The sequence below is a fragment of the Aegilops tauschii genome, chromosome 5 (genome assembly GCF_002575655.3).
Source record: "Aegilops tauschii subsp. strangulata cultivar AL8/78 chromosome 5, Aet v6.0, whole genome shotgun sequence".
Taxonomy (NCBI): domain Eukaryota; kingdom Viridiplantae; phylum Streptophyta; class Magnoliopsida; order Poales; family Poaceae; genus Aegilops; species Aegilops tauschii.
This window is the reverse complement of record NC_053039.3, coordinates 141,564,494-141,582,612: the sequence shown is the minus strand read 5'-3', so window position 1 is coordinate 141,582,612 and position 18,119 is coordinate 141,564,494. Positions and strand designations below refer to the sequence as shown.

The window sequence follows — 18,119 nt, the reverse complement described above, 5'->3', positions numbered from 1 at the left end:
TTCACTTTTTGTAAAATTATAAACTATTAAATAAGTAAAAGAAACAGAGACAAGAAAATGTGAAAATAAAACAAAAGAAAATAGAAACAAAGAAAAGCCCCTCCCCCTCCACTGGGCCGAATGGCCCAGCCGCCGGCCCACCTGCGCCCCTGGCCTATATGGCCTGCCGTGCCCGAACCCTAGCCACCACTCCCACGTTCCCCACTCCTCCCTTCTCTCCCGATCCCATCTGAATCGGGGTTGCAGAGCCCGACGACGCCACCGCGCCCCGACGCAAGTCGTCGTCGCCGGACCTCCCCCGCCTCTACCTCGCCGGCGCTGCCTCCCCGCCGGCCTGGTTCCCCTGCGTACAACGTCTCCGACATCCACCTCGCGCCCCGCTGCCCTAGTCCCTACGCCCTGCGGTCAGGCCCCCGGTCGCTCCTTCCGCTCGCCCCTGCTCCTGCTGATGCCGCTCCTCCCCTTGCAGCCGCCCGCTACGCCGCTCACCGTCTCCTGCGGCCGCGACTGCGCCGTTACCGCAGCCTCTCCTGCCCGTCCACGTGCGCCCGCGCCGCCCGCTGCGGTGCTCGACGCTCCCGCGTTCCCCTTGCCCCGCACGCACAGGCCTCACCGCGACCCAGGCTGGCTGCGCCTGGGGATGGCACCCACGCACGTGCGCTCCCTGCGCCCCGTGTCGTGCCCTTGCACCGCATCGCCGCCGCATCACCACCGGTGCCCCGACCACCCCGCGTCGCCGTGCGCGCCGTCCTCTCTCTGCCATGCATGCCCCTGGCCACCGCATGCCGTGCCCCGCCGCATCGCCACCGCATTCATCGCCCAGACCCGCGTGTGCACGCCCCGGCCTCCCCGGTCCCCGTGCTCGCCGGCTGCTGGCCGCGCCCGCCTGTGCTGCCGCCGCAGCTGCTGCTTTGGCCGCCTGCTCGCGTCGCCCCGCAGCCCCGCTCGCCTCCTGACCCGCGCCGCTGCACCATCGGGGCTCCCCTGCCCGCACTCCATGGCCGCGAAGCTCGCGCGCCCGCTGCCGGCGCTCGCTCCCGCATGGACGCCCGTTTGGGCTGGGTGCCCGCGCCCGTCGCCCGCCAGCGCGCCCGCCCCGTTAAGGCCCCTGGGGCTTATGACAAGGGGGCCCCACCCCAGAACGATTTTAAAAAAAGTAATAAATAAAATTATTAATTAATTATGCTTAATTAACCTAATTAACTATTGTTAATTAATTAAACAATAACTAGATTAGCTAAACCCTAATTAGAATAAGTAGAGTATGACATGCGGGACCCACACGTCAGTTTGACCCAGTCAACGCCCTGTTGACTGCTGACATCAGCAAATACTATTCTGGATAATGTTAGAATTAAATACATAAATAAATTCAGAAAATGATTAAAACTTTAGAAAATCATAGAAAATAAACCGTAGAACGACGAGAAGAATCCGAATACGTAGCCCGTTCGTCCGCCACACATCCCTACCATAGCGAACACGCAACTTTCCCCCTCTACTTCAGCTGTCCGAAAATGCGAAACATCGGGAATGCTTTCCCGGATGTTTTCCCCACTTCACTGGTATCACCTACTACTGCGTTAGGTCACCTCTAGCACCGCTTATTGCCATGTTACGCTTTGTGATGCTTTGATTGCTCTGTTATTTATTGTGTTCCCCTTTCGTTACTTCTTTCCTGTAGACCCCGAGACTTCTGGTGACCCCCAGGTCGACTACGTGGTTGACGACCCCTACTTGCCAGAGCCACCAGGCAAGCCCCCCTTGATCACCAGATATCGCCTATTCTTCTCTCTACTGCTTGCATTAGAGTAGTGTAGCATGTTACTGCTTTCCGTTAATCCTATCCTGATGCATAGCCTGTCCTTGCTACTACTATTGTTACCTTTACCTACAATCCTACATGCTTAGTATAGGATGCTAGTATTCCATCTGTGGCCCTACATTCTTGTCCGTCTGCCATGCTATACTGTCGGGCCGTGATCAATCGGGAGGTGATCACGGGTATATACTTATAAACATAATGTATGATACTTGTGGTGACTAAAGTCGGGTCGGCTCGTAGAGTACCCGCGAGTGATTCATGGATTGGGGGCTAAAAGGACCTTTTTCCCGAGGGCCCTCTGGGTGGATCTTTGTGGCGGAGCGACCGGGCAGGTTGAGACCACCTAGGAGAGAGGTGGGCCTGGCCCTGGTCGGCGTCCGCGGTTACATCAAATAACACGCTTAACGAGATCTTGGTATTTCATCTGAGTTGGGTCATTGACCTTATACGCACTAACCGCCACGTGGGACAAGATATTAGCAACCGGCGTCGTGGTATCAGCCAAAGCCTTCGTGACGTCAGCGACTGCGCGGCGCGCGCCGGATTGGACTGGAACGCGTGCTCTTGTATTAGGGAGGCTAGGTCTGCTTCCGACCGCGTTCGCAACGTGCAGGTGTGCAATGGGCGATGGGCCCAGACCCCTGCGCCATAGGATTTAGACCGACGTGCTGACCTCTCTGTTGTGGCTAGGTAGGGCTGCGACATGTTGATCTTCCGAGTCCGGGCCTGACCCAGGAAAGTGTGTCTGGCCAAAGGGGGTCGAGCGTGTCGGGTAATGTGGTGCACCCCTGCAGGGAAGTTTATCTATTCGAATAGCCGTGATCTTCGGTAACAGGACGACTTGGAGTTGTACCTTGACCTTATGACAACTAGAACCGGATACTTAATAAAACACACCCTTCCAAGTGCCAGATACAATCCGGTGATCGCTCTCTAACAGGGCGACGAGGAGAGGATCGCCGGGTAGGATTATGTTATGCGATGCTACTTGGTGAACTTACCTTCTACTCTCTTCTACATGCTGCAAGATGGAGGCTGCCAGAAGCGTAGTCTTCGACAGGACTAGCTATCCCCCTCTTATTCTGGCATTCTGCAATTCAGTCCACCGATATTGCCCCTTTACATATTGCCCTATGCATATGTAGTGTAGATCCTTGCTTGTGAGTACTTTGGATGAGTACTCACGGTTGCTTTGCTCCCCCTTTTCCCCTTTTCCTTTCTTCCTGGTTGTCGCAACCAGATGCTGGAGCCCAGGAGCCAGACGCCACCGTCGACGACGACCCCTACTACACCGAGGGTGCCTACTACTACGTGCAGGCCGCCGCCGACGACCAGGAGTAGTTTAGGAGGATCCCAGGCAGGAGGCCTGCGCCTCTTTCGATCTGTATCCTAGTTTCTGCTATTCTTCTTAAGCCAAACTTGCTTAACTTATGTCTGTACTCAGATATTATTGCTTCCGCTGACTCATCTATGATCGAGCACTTGTATTCCAGCCCTCGAGGCCACTGGCTTGTACTATGATGCTTGTATGACTTATTTTTGTTTTTAGAATTGTGTTGTGATATCTTCCCGTGAGTCCCTGATCTTGATCATACACGTTTGCATGCATGATTAGTGTATGATTGAATCGGGGGCGTCACAAGTTGGTATCAGAGCCAACTGCCTGTAGGAATCCCCCTTCCAAACTCCTTGGCCGAAGTTGAGTCTAGTCATTGCTAAACTTTTACTAACATGGCTATGTGGCTTATGGGCCCACATAGCCATTGGGTGGTATTAGGATCTTTTGTTCCTCGTCTATACTCTGGGATTCTGATCTCTCTTTTATTCGGGTTAAATGATTTTACTAATTATAACTCTAGGTTCTCGTTGCCACTTCCTACCGGAGATACCCTTCATTCCAGATGATTGGCTGCTTCACCAGAAGGTTCCAAAGATGCTATTCGATGTTTTCCCGAGACGCTTGTGCCCACCGCCTTTGCAAATTCCCTACCACTATTATATACGTATGGATAACAACATACTCTTGCCTACATTCAATCCCATTGATCTTGTTATTACAAGATGCCCCAAACTGCTCTCCGTTGTTCCGAGAATCCTTTGAGCTTACGGTCTTACAGTTCCTTGTCACCTGAATACCCCTTCGAAAAATTTTGTGCACCTATCGAGTATCCGCTCATCCTTAGTTGATTCTTGTAATTCACAAAAGTCTTCGTAATACCATTCATTCTTCTGAAAATCCTCAAAAGCCTATTGTTCCTGAATTTCTTGCTTGCTTGCATTATGGTTAATACCATAAGTCTAGTAATCTTATTGTCATCCTTTGTCATTATCATTTTGAGTCCGTTGATACAATATGTTGCGAATGCTCGCAATCCTCAATCGGATCCTAGAATTCATCCTTCTGGCTCAGACGTCATTTTAACATGTGCTGGATCTCGACCAATCAAATCGCCATCGATTGTACCCCTAAGGCTATTCTACCTATCCATCACTAATCAGAGCATTGCTTCTGATCCCTTGTCTTGGAATTCATAATTCCTTTGCAATTGTGCTTTGAGTTAGTCCGTTGTTTCTATAATCCAATGTCCATTGCATTGTTTTCTTCCTCTGTTGTGTGCCGATGCTCACATCAGCTCTATTATGGACCGTCAGATCCTTTGTTGAATTATCATCCGACAATGTCCTTCATAGGGATGTAAATGGATCGGATCGGATAATGATTTTACCGTATCCTCTACCATAGGTTTTTCTCAGATTCGGAGCGGAGCAGATATTGACCGGATGCGGATTTGAATGCGGATTATATCGGGCTACGGATTCGGAGCGGACTCGAACCGGAAACGGACAAAAAATATCGGGTGATACATGCAAAGACACATGAACTTGTATCTACTATATGCAAACTACATAAAAACACGTTTTTAACCCACCACATTACACTAGAGAGTGGCCAAGCTTTTAAAGTAATAACACTCATACCACACGAATATGACAACAATAAATAGTACTGCTAATATGATGATAGCATTACACACGTCCAAGACAAAGGTCTTACTTAACCAATACTTAATTCAAAGTTCTATTGAAGTTTTTATTTATTATAAAAGGCAAGTAGAAGCCTGTAACACATCCTTGACTTCTCTTCAACATGGTGTTTCTTCCAATCCACTTGCAACATCCTATGAGAATGATAAAAGATATTTAGATGCTACACTTGACAATCAAAGAAATATTTGATAATTAGTTGTCGTGAACTAAGTAGTTCAAACACACACACACACGCACACACACACAAATCTGTATGTGCAAAGACGATAGAAGCTAGGTAATAAGTATATACTAATATACATTAGCGAATTACTAGTATAACTGCATACCTAGATTACTTGCTCTTGATGTAGTTGGTCAGCAACTTTTTCAATATCCATTCCTTGATTGTCCTATGTAGCAGCAGCATTCAAATTTACAGAAAAATTGTTGTCACTTCATAGAAATAAAATAGCAGTAATGATCAAGAGGTAATCAGACATACTTGCTATTTCTGTATGCATATTAATATGGTTCAAGAAGACTGATGTCCCATTCTTGCTATTTCTCTTTGCTTTATATGTGCAGTACTTGCATTTGGCCCATGCTTCCTTAATTTTCTGTCCATTTATCACCACCGCCTTGAATGTTTTATCAAAATGGTCCCAACATTCAGATTTGGTCTTCTCCCGTTTCTTCCCTGCAGGCTCATCTACTATTGCATCCAGATTCTCACCCTCTAGATCAATCACTTCATTTGCAACTTTATTGTCACTGCCCAAATTCAGTGGTTCTTCATTTTGACTTCCAACAGGGGGTGATACAAACATACTTTGGACTGCATTTGCACTTGTTCTTTGCAGATGTAGATCTTTCCCCTAATATCTTTCTCAAATGATCTGCAGAAAGATAAACAATATATAAGTAACCAAGCACTTCTTACCTATCAACAACATCAATAGCTTACAAGCTGCAGCAAGCAAGGCATTATATACATAGATTCAGTGTTCTCTAGTCTATTAAATATTTAAGATGAAGCCTACTTGACTTCTACAACTTACTCTCCCCAATCTTATTTCACGGCCACACAGGTTTAAATATTAATAGCTAAGTTAGCTAGTATAGTACAAGATACATATTAGTGATTGCTAAGTGTCAGTTAGCAGCTACTATCAAAGTTTCAGAAAAATTCAGTTTCGTCCGTCATAGCTCTATGTAGCTGTTAAATTTCAGTTTCGTCAGTAAGGATTTTCTCCAGTTAGTGAAATAAGTTAAGCTGCACCCAGAAGTCCAGAACCAGTGATGATCACTCTAGTCCCTATCGACTAATTTTTAGCATTAAACGTGCTTGCAAGTGGGATAGTCCTGGCTGGTGCATATGCACGCAGACGGTTGTCCCGATGTGAATCGGGTTGGCACACTAAACTTGCCCATCACCATGTACGACGTCGATCACGGCTGAAAGCAGTGCTGCCCTGCACGGCCACACGTACTGCCATGACTACTCAAAGCCCAGTGCGAGGAGATGTACAACAAGCTGCGTACCATCATCCATCGATGCCCTACACTTACATGAATGACTCTACATCCAGTAAATCATGGAACATTCAAGCAAAGTGCTCACCTCCGTTAGCTGGACCATCGCCTGCATCTTTATCCATAGGATCGAACAGACGACTTGCCGCAGAGATGCGGCCGGCCCCTGGCGCTGGTGGCGCTGAAGAGGACGACATGCGACGACCACGGTTGACGACTGTGATTGTGATCGTATACTATGATACTATTAGGGTTAGGGTTGTATTGTATTTATATGTGGCGATTATGATTACTAATTTCATATTTGGGCCTGCCAATTGGGATAAATTTATCGGATAATCCTATTTGATACCCTTGGATAATCTGTAAAAAACAACGGATAATCCACATCCGCCGGATATTACCGATACCATATCCGCTACCATATCCGTCGGATATCCAGTTTACCATAATCCGTATCCGCATCCGTATCCGTCAGATTCATGCAAGTGCATACCATATCCTTAAAAACGGATGCGGATGCGGATTCGAAACGGAAATTATCCGTACCATTTACATCCCTAGTCCTTCGTATACAAAAACCTCGAGAAGGTCTTTCCCTGATATATAATGTCGTTGGTAAATCCTATTCTCTGATTTAGCCAACCATGCTCTACTTATGAGGTGGTGATATTTACCCCTGAAACTTGTGGTATATGTTTCTAAGATGCCCCTATGGGTTAAACCTATGCCTTCTCTAAATCGTGTGAACCCAAAAGTCTTAACGGGTCATACTCCGTTGGTAATTCACCAGGTAGGTTTTCACACTCAATTGATTTTTAATAGAGCAGTAAATGATTGGTTATGCATTGGAGAAGTTGGAGTCGACCTTGAACTTTGTGTTCATGCCCCTGGACACGATGTAGACTTTATTATTGAAACTTCTCGTAAAAATAATTATCCCCTGGTGATAAGTTCATCTTGTATCTTCATTGTGATCATTTGCAATCGTGGTCCAACTATATTGTTCTCCTTTCATTTGATTTGTCGGACAAGTTAAAACACTTGTCTTATGTAGGTCAATATGCTTGTCCAACTTAAATTCTGATCTATCGTCGAGTATTACCCCTTCGGTACATAACTTCTTATGAGTTTTTCATCAACTATTATTCTCGCCGATTCCATTTTTCCATGGGTTCTGAGTGGTTAATGACTCGAGGACACCGATAAGTGAATTGAGACCTCACTACGACTTAACAACTCTTAGTATTCTTTGTTGCTTACGATTTTGTCCTCGATCATGTCATTCTCAGTCGATTGTCACCATCATCGTCCTGCTAAATCTTGACCATGCAATCTTTGTCCTTCATCCCCTGAACACCATTCCATCAATACACTAAACTTAAATCGAGCCTTCAACATTATGTTGGTTGTCTCGAAAGGAAATTTTGATTCTGAGCTTGCATTCTTATCTGTGGTTCCGACAACCTTTCGCCTTACCATTCATTTGGCTCTATGTTGTCGCTGATCGATTACATCTTCATGAAACTTCTCAACAAATGCGTCGTGATCATCACGAACGTTCTGAGCTCTTCCAGGATATCAATCGAACTCATGATGACAAATACCTTCCTTGCCCCTCGATGGTTTGTGTTATCATCGACAACATTATTGCCTTCCCTCCGACACAAACTTGTTCATGTTTTGTGATGTACTTTGAGTTCCTTGCTATCCAGCTTATGTTGTGTTCTACCTTTGAGTATTACCACCTTTTATGTCAAGAATGTCATGGGAATTTTACCACCTCTTGAGAATTGTTGATACAAGTGATACTTCTCACCATCACCATTCCATCTTGGTCCCCCTGTTGTTTCCAACCGAAAAACCGACAATTGAACTTGGATGTGTGATTTTAAAACTTCTAGCAACCCTATTGCTTTGAAGTTAATGGTCGACATTTCATTATTAGAGCATTGGTTATCGAATCACCATTCTAAACATTGATCATGCTACATAGGCCCATATTTTGGGTGCACCTTTTCAACCAATGTTTAATTGTGTATGGTTTCCTCGAGCATACATCATTATATCATTTGATCTGACAAATTTTATCTCCTTGTTCGAATACTGGTGGGAATCCATCTTTTGGAAATATCGATTCATTGCCGCTGAGTTCATCAGCCACCTCCTCATCCTCTCCTTGGTTTAATGATGAACTCATGATTCGGAATTTGCTTCCATAGTTCATTTCCCGAGAATATTACAATGTCATCTTGTCAATTTGTGTTGTACCTTTTCTTCTCTGACATCCTGAGTCTGAGGTATCCTGACACCAATCATATCTTAATCTCGGTCAGATATGATGGTTGGGACATATTTCTAAGAGTTATAACATTGGTACTTATATATCGGTAAGGTGATGTCATGCCTAGCGCACCTGGACGGAGGACCTATTGTTATCAATTTCCTATTTAGCAAGGTTAACCATTCTTCCATGGGGAAATCGTAAGACTTATTCTATATGTTGTTCCCGAAGAATCCTTTGTGTATCCAAGTTCGATCTTTGCTTGAAGACCATGTCAATACTATCTCGAAGCATGTCGGTGGTACTCCGATTTTCAATAAGAACATTTGAACCACAATGCTAAACTTTTCTTTATCAATTATCCAAACACCGTTGTATGGGTAATGTCATGATATTTCTCTCCCCTTTCCTAAAGGGTTTTCTATGTTATATCCTATCATGGATATCATGCTCTGCTTGTCCTTGGGAAGGATATACCCTTGAAATATGTGTTTAAACACATTTTCCTTTCCATTGTTCTGTTTCATCTGATAATCATATTTTCCTTTCCATTGTTCGGTTTAACCTTTCTTGTGATCTATATGATCTAAGCAGTAATATTCTCCTGCTTATGTAAACACCTCGGTGTACAATTCTGTCAGCAAGACCCTTTTACTATTGTTGATGACATTCCGGTAGCCACCGATGGACGAGAACTTTGCCTATTGGTACGCCTCGTTCAACGAGCAGGAAAATGGTTCTCTTGGTCCCTCGCCCTTGGTACCGACGTTGTTGCTGACATAACTGACAGGCTACCCTCTGACATGCCTTGCTATCATGACCATGCAAGATGTCACCGCTCCTCCTACTTTTAACCCACGGGGTGGGCCCATAACCCACAGTTCCACAGGATCGAAACCTGACTCTTCTATACACCCCAGCTCCTAAAGGTTATTCCTCATGCTTGGCTTCGTATGTAATTCATGAGCCACCATCCAAGAGATCATCAATTCTGGTATCAGACATAATACTTATTCCCGTTGCTCTAAAACCCTTTCACACTCTATTTTAGGCAACGAACGATTGACTAGCCACTTGAAACTTCTTATAGTACCTTCTTGCTCGGCTCTCGATGTGTTCCATTTGACCAATTCGAGAGTTACACATGTGATCATTCATGGGATAAACCCTAGATGATTTCCCCTTATAGCATTCTATCGTTGTCGGGCTGCCCCTTTCTTATTGGTAAGTACGATGCAGTTCACCAAGAAAGGCTGATGACTTATCCTGATAACCCGAAGCTAAGGAATGAAGACATCAACGGAAGCGGTCAACTTCTTCGAGAAGAGCAACCACGACCGAGAAGATTCATTAGAATTTCATAACCTAATCCCTTCCCCTTACTCCCCCTCCTAAATCTCGTGACGAGATTTCTTGTAGTGGAGGAGAATTGTGACGCCCGGATTATTATGCTACAGTAAACCTACGCTAATGATGCCACGTCACCTCTATTACTGTTGCTAATCTTGCGCTAGTTCGAAACCGGTTTGAGTTCAAATTAAAAATCAGACAAACAACTAAAGTTTTCAAATATTAAAACTAAAATGTCCGGAGTGAGCCAAATAAATCCTAAGTAATGATGGTGGAGAAACCAACATTTTTAAAAGTATTTGGATGCGATAAAATAAATAAAACAGTGACTGAAACAATAACTTAAATGCTTTTTAATTAATAAAGACTACAAGGTACTTTACTTTTGACACAAACTTTTGTGAGAACAGTTGATTTTACAAAATCTAATTTATGAGTGGATTTCACTTTTTGTAAAATTACAAACTATTAAATAAGTAAAAGAAACAGAGACAAGAAAATACATAAAAATAAAAAGTGAAAATAAAACAAAAGAAAATAAAAACAAAGAAAAGCCCCTCCCCCTCCACTGGGCAGAATGGCCCAGCCGACCGGCCCACCCGCGCCCCTGGCCTATATGGCCTGCCGTGCCCGAACCCTAGCCACCACTCCCACGTTCCTCACTCCCCCTTCTCTCCCGATCCCATCTGGATCGGGGCTGCATAGCCCGACAACGCCACCGCGCCCCGACGCTCGTCGTCGTCGCCGGACCTCCCCTGCCTCTACCTCGCCGGCGCTGCCTCCCCGCCGGCCTGTCTCCCCTGCGTACGACGTCTCCGACGTCCACCTCGCGCCCCGCTGCCCTAGTCCCTACGCCCTGCGATGAGGCCCCCGATCGCTCCTTCCGCTCACCCCTCCTCCTGCTGCTGCTCCTCCCCTTGCAGCCGCCCGCTACGCCGCTCACCGTCTCCTGCGGTCGCGACTGCGCCGTTCCCGCAACCTCTCCTGCCCGTCCACGCACTCCCGCGCCGCCCGCTGTGGTGCTCGACGCTCCCGCGTTCCCCCTGCCCCACACGCACCGGCCTCGCCGCGACCCAGGCTGGCTGCACCCGGGCATGGCACCCACGCAAGTGCGCACCCTGCGTCCCGTGCCGTGCCCCTGCACCGCATCGCCGCCGGCGCCCCGACCACCCCACGTCGCCATGTGCGCCGTCCTCCCTCTGCCATGCGTGCCCCTGGCCACCGCATGCCGCGCCCCGCCGCATCGCCACCGCGCTCGTCGCCAGGACCCGCATGTGCACGCCCCGGCTTCCCCGCTCCCCGTGCTCGCCGGCTGCTGGCCGCGCCCGCCTGCGCTGCCGCCGCAACTGCTGCTTTGGCTGCCCGCTCGCGTCGCCCCGCAGCCCCCGCTCGCGTCCTGCCCCGCGTCGCCGCACCCGCGGGGCTCCCCTGCCCGCACTCCGCGGCCGCCGTGCGCTCGCGCGCCCGCTGCCGCCGGCCCTTGCTCGCCCGCTGCTGGCGCTCGCTCCCGCAACGAAGCCCGTTCCGGCTGGGTGCCAGCGCCCGTCGCCCGCCAGCGCGCCCGCCCCGTTAAGGCCCCTGGGGCCTATGACAAGGGGGCCCCACCCTAGAACAATTTAAAAAAAGTAATAGATAAAATTATTAATTAATTAAATTAATTACTTATGCTTAATTAACCTAATTAACTATTGTTAATTAATTAAACAATAATTAGATTAGTTAAACCCTAATTAGAATAAGTAGAGTATGACATGGGGGACCCACACGTCAGTTTGACCCAGTCAACGCCCTGTAGACTGCTGACATCATGATGACGTCAGCAAACACTATTCTGGATAATGTTAGAATTAAATAGATAAATAAATTCAGAAAATGATTAAAACTTTAGAAAAACATAGAAAATAAACCGTAGCTCGGATGAAAATGTTTTCTACATGAAAGTTGCTCAGAACGACGAGACGAATCCGAATATGCATCTTGTTCATCCGGCACACATCCCTAGCATAGCGAACACGCAACTTTCCCCTCCGCTTCAGCTGTCTGAAAATGCGAAACACCGGGAATGCTTTCCCGGATGTTTCCCCCACTTCACCGGTATCACATACTACTACATTAGGTCACCTCTAGCACCGCGTATTGCCATGTTACGCTTTGTGATCCATTGATTGTTCTGTTATTTATTGTGTTCCCCTTTCGTTACTTCTTTCTAGTAGACCCAAGACTGCCGGAGATCCCCAGGTCGACTACGTGGTTGACGACCCCTACTTTCCATAGCAACGAGGCAAGCCCCCCTCCCCTTGATCACCAGATATCGCCTATTGTTCTCTATACTGCTTGCATTAGAGTAGTGTAGCATGTTACTGCTTTCCGTTAATCCTATCCTGATGCATAGCCTGTCCTTGCTACTACTGTTGTTACCTTCACCTGCAATCCTACATGCTTAGTATAGGATGCTTGTATTCCATCTGTGGCTCTACATTCTTCTCCGTCTGCCATGCTATACTATCGGGCCGTGATCACTCAGGAGGTGATGACGGGTATATACTTATATACATATTGTATGATACTTCTGGTGACTAAAGTCGGGTCGGCTCGTAGAGTACCCGCGAGTAATTCATGGATTGGGGGCTAAAAGGACCTTTGTCCCGACGGCCCTCTGGGTGGATCTTTGTGGCAGAGCGACCGGGCAGGTTGAGACCACCTAGGAGATAGGTGGGCCTGGCCCTGGTCGGCGTCCGTGGTTACATCAAATAACATGCTTTACGAGATCTTGGTATTTGATCTGAATTGGGTCATTGACCTTATACGCACTAACCACCACGTGGGACAAGATATGGGCAACCGACGTCGTGGTATCTGCCGAAGCCTTCGTGAGGTCAGTGACTGAGCGACGCGCACCGGATTGGACTGGAACGCCTGCTCTTGTATTAGGGAGGCTAGGTCTGCTTCCGGCTGCGTTCGCAACGTGCAGGTGTACAATGGGCGATGGGCCCAGACCCCTGCGCCATAGGATTTAGACCGACGTGCTGACCTCTCTGTTGTGCCTAGGTAGGGCTGCGACGTGTTGATCTTCCAAGTCCAAACATGACCCAGGAAAGTGTATCCGGCCAAAGGGGGTCAAGCATGTCGGGTAATGTGGTGCACCCCTGCAGGGAAGTTTATCTATTCGAATAGCCGTGATCATCGGTAACAGGACGACTTGGAGTTGTACCTTGACCTTATGACAACTAGAACCGGATATTTAATAAAACACACCCTTCCAAGTGCCAGATACAATCCGGTGATCGCTCTCTAACAGGGCGACGAGGAGAGGATCGCCGGGTAGGATTATGCTATGCGATGCTACTTGGTGAACTTACCTTCTACTCTCTTCTACATGCTGCAAGATGGAGGTTGCCAGAAGTGTAGTCTTCGACAGGACTAGCTATCCCCCTCTTATTCTGGCATTCTGCAGTTCAGTCCACCGATATTGCCCCTTTCCACATATACCCATGCATATGTAGTGTAGATCCTTGCTTGCGAGTACTTTGGATGAGTACTCACGGTTGCTTTGCTCCCCCTTTTCCCCTTTTCCTTTCTTCCTGGTTGTCGCAACTAGATGTTGGAGCCCAGGAGCCAGACGCCACCGTCGACGACGACCCCTACTACACCGAGGGTGCCTACTACTACGTGCAGGCCTTCGCCGACGACCAGGAGTAGTTTAGGAGGATCCCAGGCAGGAGGCCTGCGCCTCTTTCGATCTGTATCACAGTTTGTGCTAGCCTTCTTAAGGCAAACTTGTTTAACTTATGTCTATACTCAGATATTGTTGCTTCCGCTGACTCGTCTATGATCGAGCACTTGTATTCAAGCCCTCGAGGCAACTGGCTTGTACTATGATGCTTGTATGACTTATTTATGTTTTTAGAGTTGTGTTGTGATATCTTCCCGCGAGTCCCTGATCTTGATCGTACACGTTTGCGTGCATGATTAGTGTACGATTGAATTGGGGGCGTCACAATAACCCACCTAGCATGGAAGATATTGACAACCCTAGTTGGTACGTGAGATATTCGAGCATACAAAATAGATTATCATTTGAAGGTTTAGAGGTTGGTCTTAGTGTCAAAATGGGCTGATCTCGGGTAGGGGGTCCAGAACTGTGCGTCTGAGGATCGAAGGTAATAGGAGACAAAAGGGGACACGATGTTTACCCAGGTTCGGGCCCTCTTAATGGAGGTAAAACCCTACTTCCTGCTTGATTGACTTTGATGAGTATAGGGGTTACAAGAGTTGATCTACCTCGACATCGTAATGGCTAAACCCTAGCAGCCTAGCCTATGTAAATTCTGATAGCCTCTACAGACTAAACCCTCCGGTTTATATACACACCGGAGGGGCCTATGGTTGTACAGAGTTGGTTCACAGTGGAAGGAAATTACATATCCGAACATCAATCTTGCCATCCACGCATAGGAGAGTCTTATCCGGACACGGGAGGAAGGCTTTCTGCCTTATATCTTCACGGCCCATTAATCCTACCCATATAGAATAGGCCGGACACCTGAGGACCCCTAAATCCAGGACTCACTCAGTAGCCCCCGAACTTGCCTTCAATGATGATGTAGTATCCGGCTTATGTCTTCGGCTTTGCAAGGCACGTTCTTCATCATACTTCGGATTGACGATAGTCTGGTTTTGACCTCCACGTTCCGTCTTTATGATTCCTTCTTGTTGTCGCCTCGATTTCTACGCACCGGGCGAATGCGAACGGTCCATAACTTTTTGAAAATAAACCCCTTATCACGCACGGGCAGCATCTATATAAGGAGGTTAGATCCCCAAATGCCATCCCACATTGCGCAAAGAAGAGACGTCAAGATTAGCCACGAAAAAGCCTTCCAACATGACCAGCACCCCAGGCTCTTCTTCGCGCCCCCATGGCCCTCAAGAGGGCGATTGGCAGAGCTGCTCACTGCCTCATCTCCATTTGAGTCGACTCCAGACACAGGGCTATCTTCCCCTCGCAGATCTAGTCTCTGTTCGAGCGGGATTGGCCTCAATCGGCAACGACGTGATGGCTGAAAATTTCCCCAACCCCAATAAGGAGCAGAGGGTGTGCTTCGTCCCATTCCTGTTGCGGGGCCTAGGATTTCCAATTCATCCTTTTTTTTGACTGGTGACTATAGGGCAAGCCCCCACAGCATTCAAAATTTATTCATATAACAGAGCTACAATGTACATGGATTACAAGAGGTAATTAAGAAAATAGAAAAGAAAAATAAAGCACTATGGAACTAGTGTACATAACCTCAAGGAGGCAAATAGTAAATCCATCTTATTAGCTCCTCTTTCAATCTATGCTTGACTCTATGCTGCATGAGAGAGATATCACGGATGAAAGCACTTCTCCACTTATTAAAACTCTGCCTTTCATGCCTAGACACCCTTGCATTTCTGATTATCCAAATGTTCCAGCAAGCAACAAAAACAACCTGAGTAAAGAAAGGTTTTGCAAACTCTTGTTTAGCCTCCATCACAATGGTGTCCATATCATCCCCAGGTGGCCAGGAGATTTGGAGGTAATTCCAGATTCTCACACTAAAATTGCATTGAAGAATAAATGATCCCTGGTCTCACGTGTGAACAAAGGACACAACACACAATTGACTCTATCATCTAAATGCCAGTGCCTTCTTCAACCATATCCTTAGTGTTAAGCCTATCCATAATTCACATCCAGGCAAACACTTTAATCTTCATTGTGCAGGAATATCTCCAAATCCATAACAGGAGAGGGTTAAAGGACATGGTGGAGTGCATGAAAGAATATAACAACTTGGGATTGAAAGCATTACAAGTCCCCTGCCAGTACCAAATATCATTTTCACCCACATCCCTATTGCAATTTGCCATCATGTTCTGGATTATCAAATCTTCCTGATATGCCTGTGTAGACAGAGGAAGATGAAACATCGGGGTGATACCTAAGATTGAAAAGCTTCAGACACTGTTATCCAAGGATCTTTTACATAAGAAAAAAGCCTGGGAAACCTTGACTGCAAAGGAGCCACAGAATCTCCAATCTTCCACTTGTCTGACCAAAACAGAGATGAATTCCCAGAATTAACTTGAACCCACGTTGTGCTCCTGAAATAATCAAGCAGCTTACAAATATCCTTCCACCAGAAAGAACCACAGGTGGTTCTCCCCTCAGGTACACCAGCATGATAATATGTATCCCAAATAAGAGAGACCCATGGCAAATCCACCCTATTTAGAAATTTATGCATATGTTTAAGCAAAAGGGCTATGTTCTGCACACCCAGATTAAGAATGCCCAGGCCCCCTTTGCTTTTGGGCCTGCAAATCAGATCCCAGGCTGCCAAGGAAGGAGAGGACTCATCTCTATGCTTCCTCCATTAGCACTTTCTTTGGATTCTCTCTAGTTACTTTAAAATCCCAGCTGGAGCAAGCAAACTGCCAAGATAAAAGATGGGCATGGATGATAATGCAGAGTTCAAAAACTGTAACCTTTCTCCCTGGTTGAGGAAAGAAGAGCTAGTTGTCATTCTCCTCTCCATGCAATCAACAAGAGGCATAAAATCCACCATCTTGGGTCTAGTAGTGCCTACAGGCAGGCCTAGATATGTGAAGGGCATCTTGCCAACCTGGCTTCCAAATGCAGCAGCCAAACTAGTGGTTGTATCCTCATCAACATTAATGGGCACCATGGAAGATTTGTTGTAGTTTACCACTAGACCAGTGGATGTGGAAAAACATGGAGCATATCCTTAAGGGCTAGTAACTGATTTTTATCTGCTGCTAGGATGATAAGAGTATCATCAGCATACTGCACTATGGGATAATCTTGATCATGACATGGTATAGGCAACTATAAAATTCCCCTTCTGAACATATCATTAACAACTGATTGCAGTAGGTCAGCAGCAATGACAAAGAGCAGTGATGAGAGGCAATCTCCCTGTCTAACACCTTTTTTTACAAAGGAACTGTCTTCCTGGTACTCCATCAAGAGAACTCAAGATGTTCCAGTGGACAGCAACTGCTTGACCCAAGAAATCCACTTCTCATTAAAACCTTTATACTTCAAGATCTGCAAAATAGCTTCATGCTCAATGGAATCAAAGGTCTTCTCAAAATCTAATTTAAGAATCCACTTTGATTGATGACATTGATGCAAATACTCCAGTGACTAGCCAATACAGTCTTGGATTGTCCTGCTCTTAAGAAAACCATATTGATTCTTATGAATACACTTCATAATTATCTTTTGGAATCTATTTGCAGCCATCTTAGACAGGAACTTGAGGCCCATCCCAGTGAAACAAATTGGCCTTTAGTCCCCAACCTCCTCTGGGGACAGCTTCTTTGGGATGAGTGTGACATATGAGCCATTGATGTTGTCCAGTTGTGCAGTACCATTGTGAAAAGCTTCAGCCAAATCATAGAAATCCTGGCAGATAATGGGCCAGCACTTTTTGAAGAACAATCCATTAAAACCATCTAGTCCAGGGGCTTTGTCAATGGGCATGTGTTTGACAGTTTCATCCATTTCCTCTTTAGTAAAAGGTTTTGTAAGAAAGTCTAGCCCATCAATTGGTGCAAGCAAAACACTTAGATCAAAACCCATTACAATTCCAGTAGACACCCCCATTCTATTTTTAAAGTAATTCCCTATGATACCCTCCATCTGAGAATGTTGGGACACCACAGACCCGTCCAAAGCTTTCAAGCTAGCAATTGAGTTTCTCCTATGCCTCTCAGTAGCCATAGCATAAAAAAATGTGTTCTCCCCACCAAGTTTGATGTACCTGATTGTGCACCTCTTTTTCTAGTAAATAAATTGAAGATGTAGGAGTTTTTGAACATGCAGTTTGACCACCTTCCTGAAATTGAATTCAGGTCTGTATAATGGCCTAAGATCCTCCAAACCATCAAGACACAAAACTACCTCATTGCATTTTGAGACCAAAACTTTCAGTTTGGAGATATTGCGCTGCCATTTTTTAAGAGCTCCCCTCAGACTTTTGAAACTATCTGCAATCTGAGCAGTAATGTGGGACTTATGAGATGGTTTCTGCTAAGATTGTGTAA

General features: G+C 46.4%; 1 protein-coding gene across 1 annotated transcript; it reads right to left on the bottom strand.

Annotated features, from left to right (window-relative positions):
* Positions 1 to 17,361: 17,361 nt before the first annotated feature.
* On the bottom strand, positions 17,362 to 17,796 carry LOC141022631 (uncharacterized). The gene has a single exon (XM_073498896.1). It carries the CDS (start codon positions 17,794 to 17,796, stop codon positions 17,362 to 17,364), a length of 435 nt encoding a protein of 144 aa, XP_073354997.1.
* Between the last annotated feature and the right edge of the window lie 323 nt (positions 17,797 to 18,119).

Bases quoted from the DNA above. Each gene is read 5' to 3' on its own strand.
- LOC141022631 (XM_073498896.1), bottom strand. From the start codon at position 17,796: ATGGCTACTGAGAGGCATAGGAGAAACTCAATTGCTAGCTTGAAAGCT.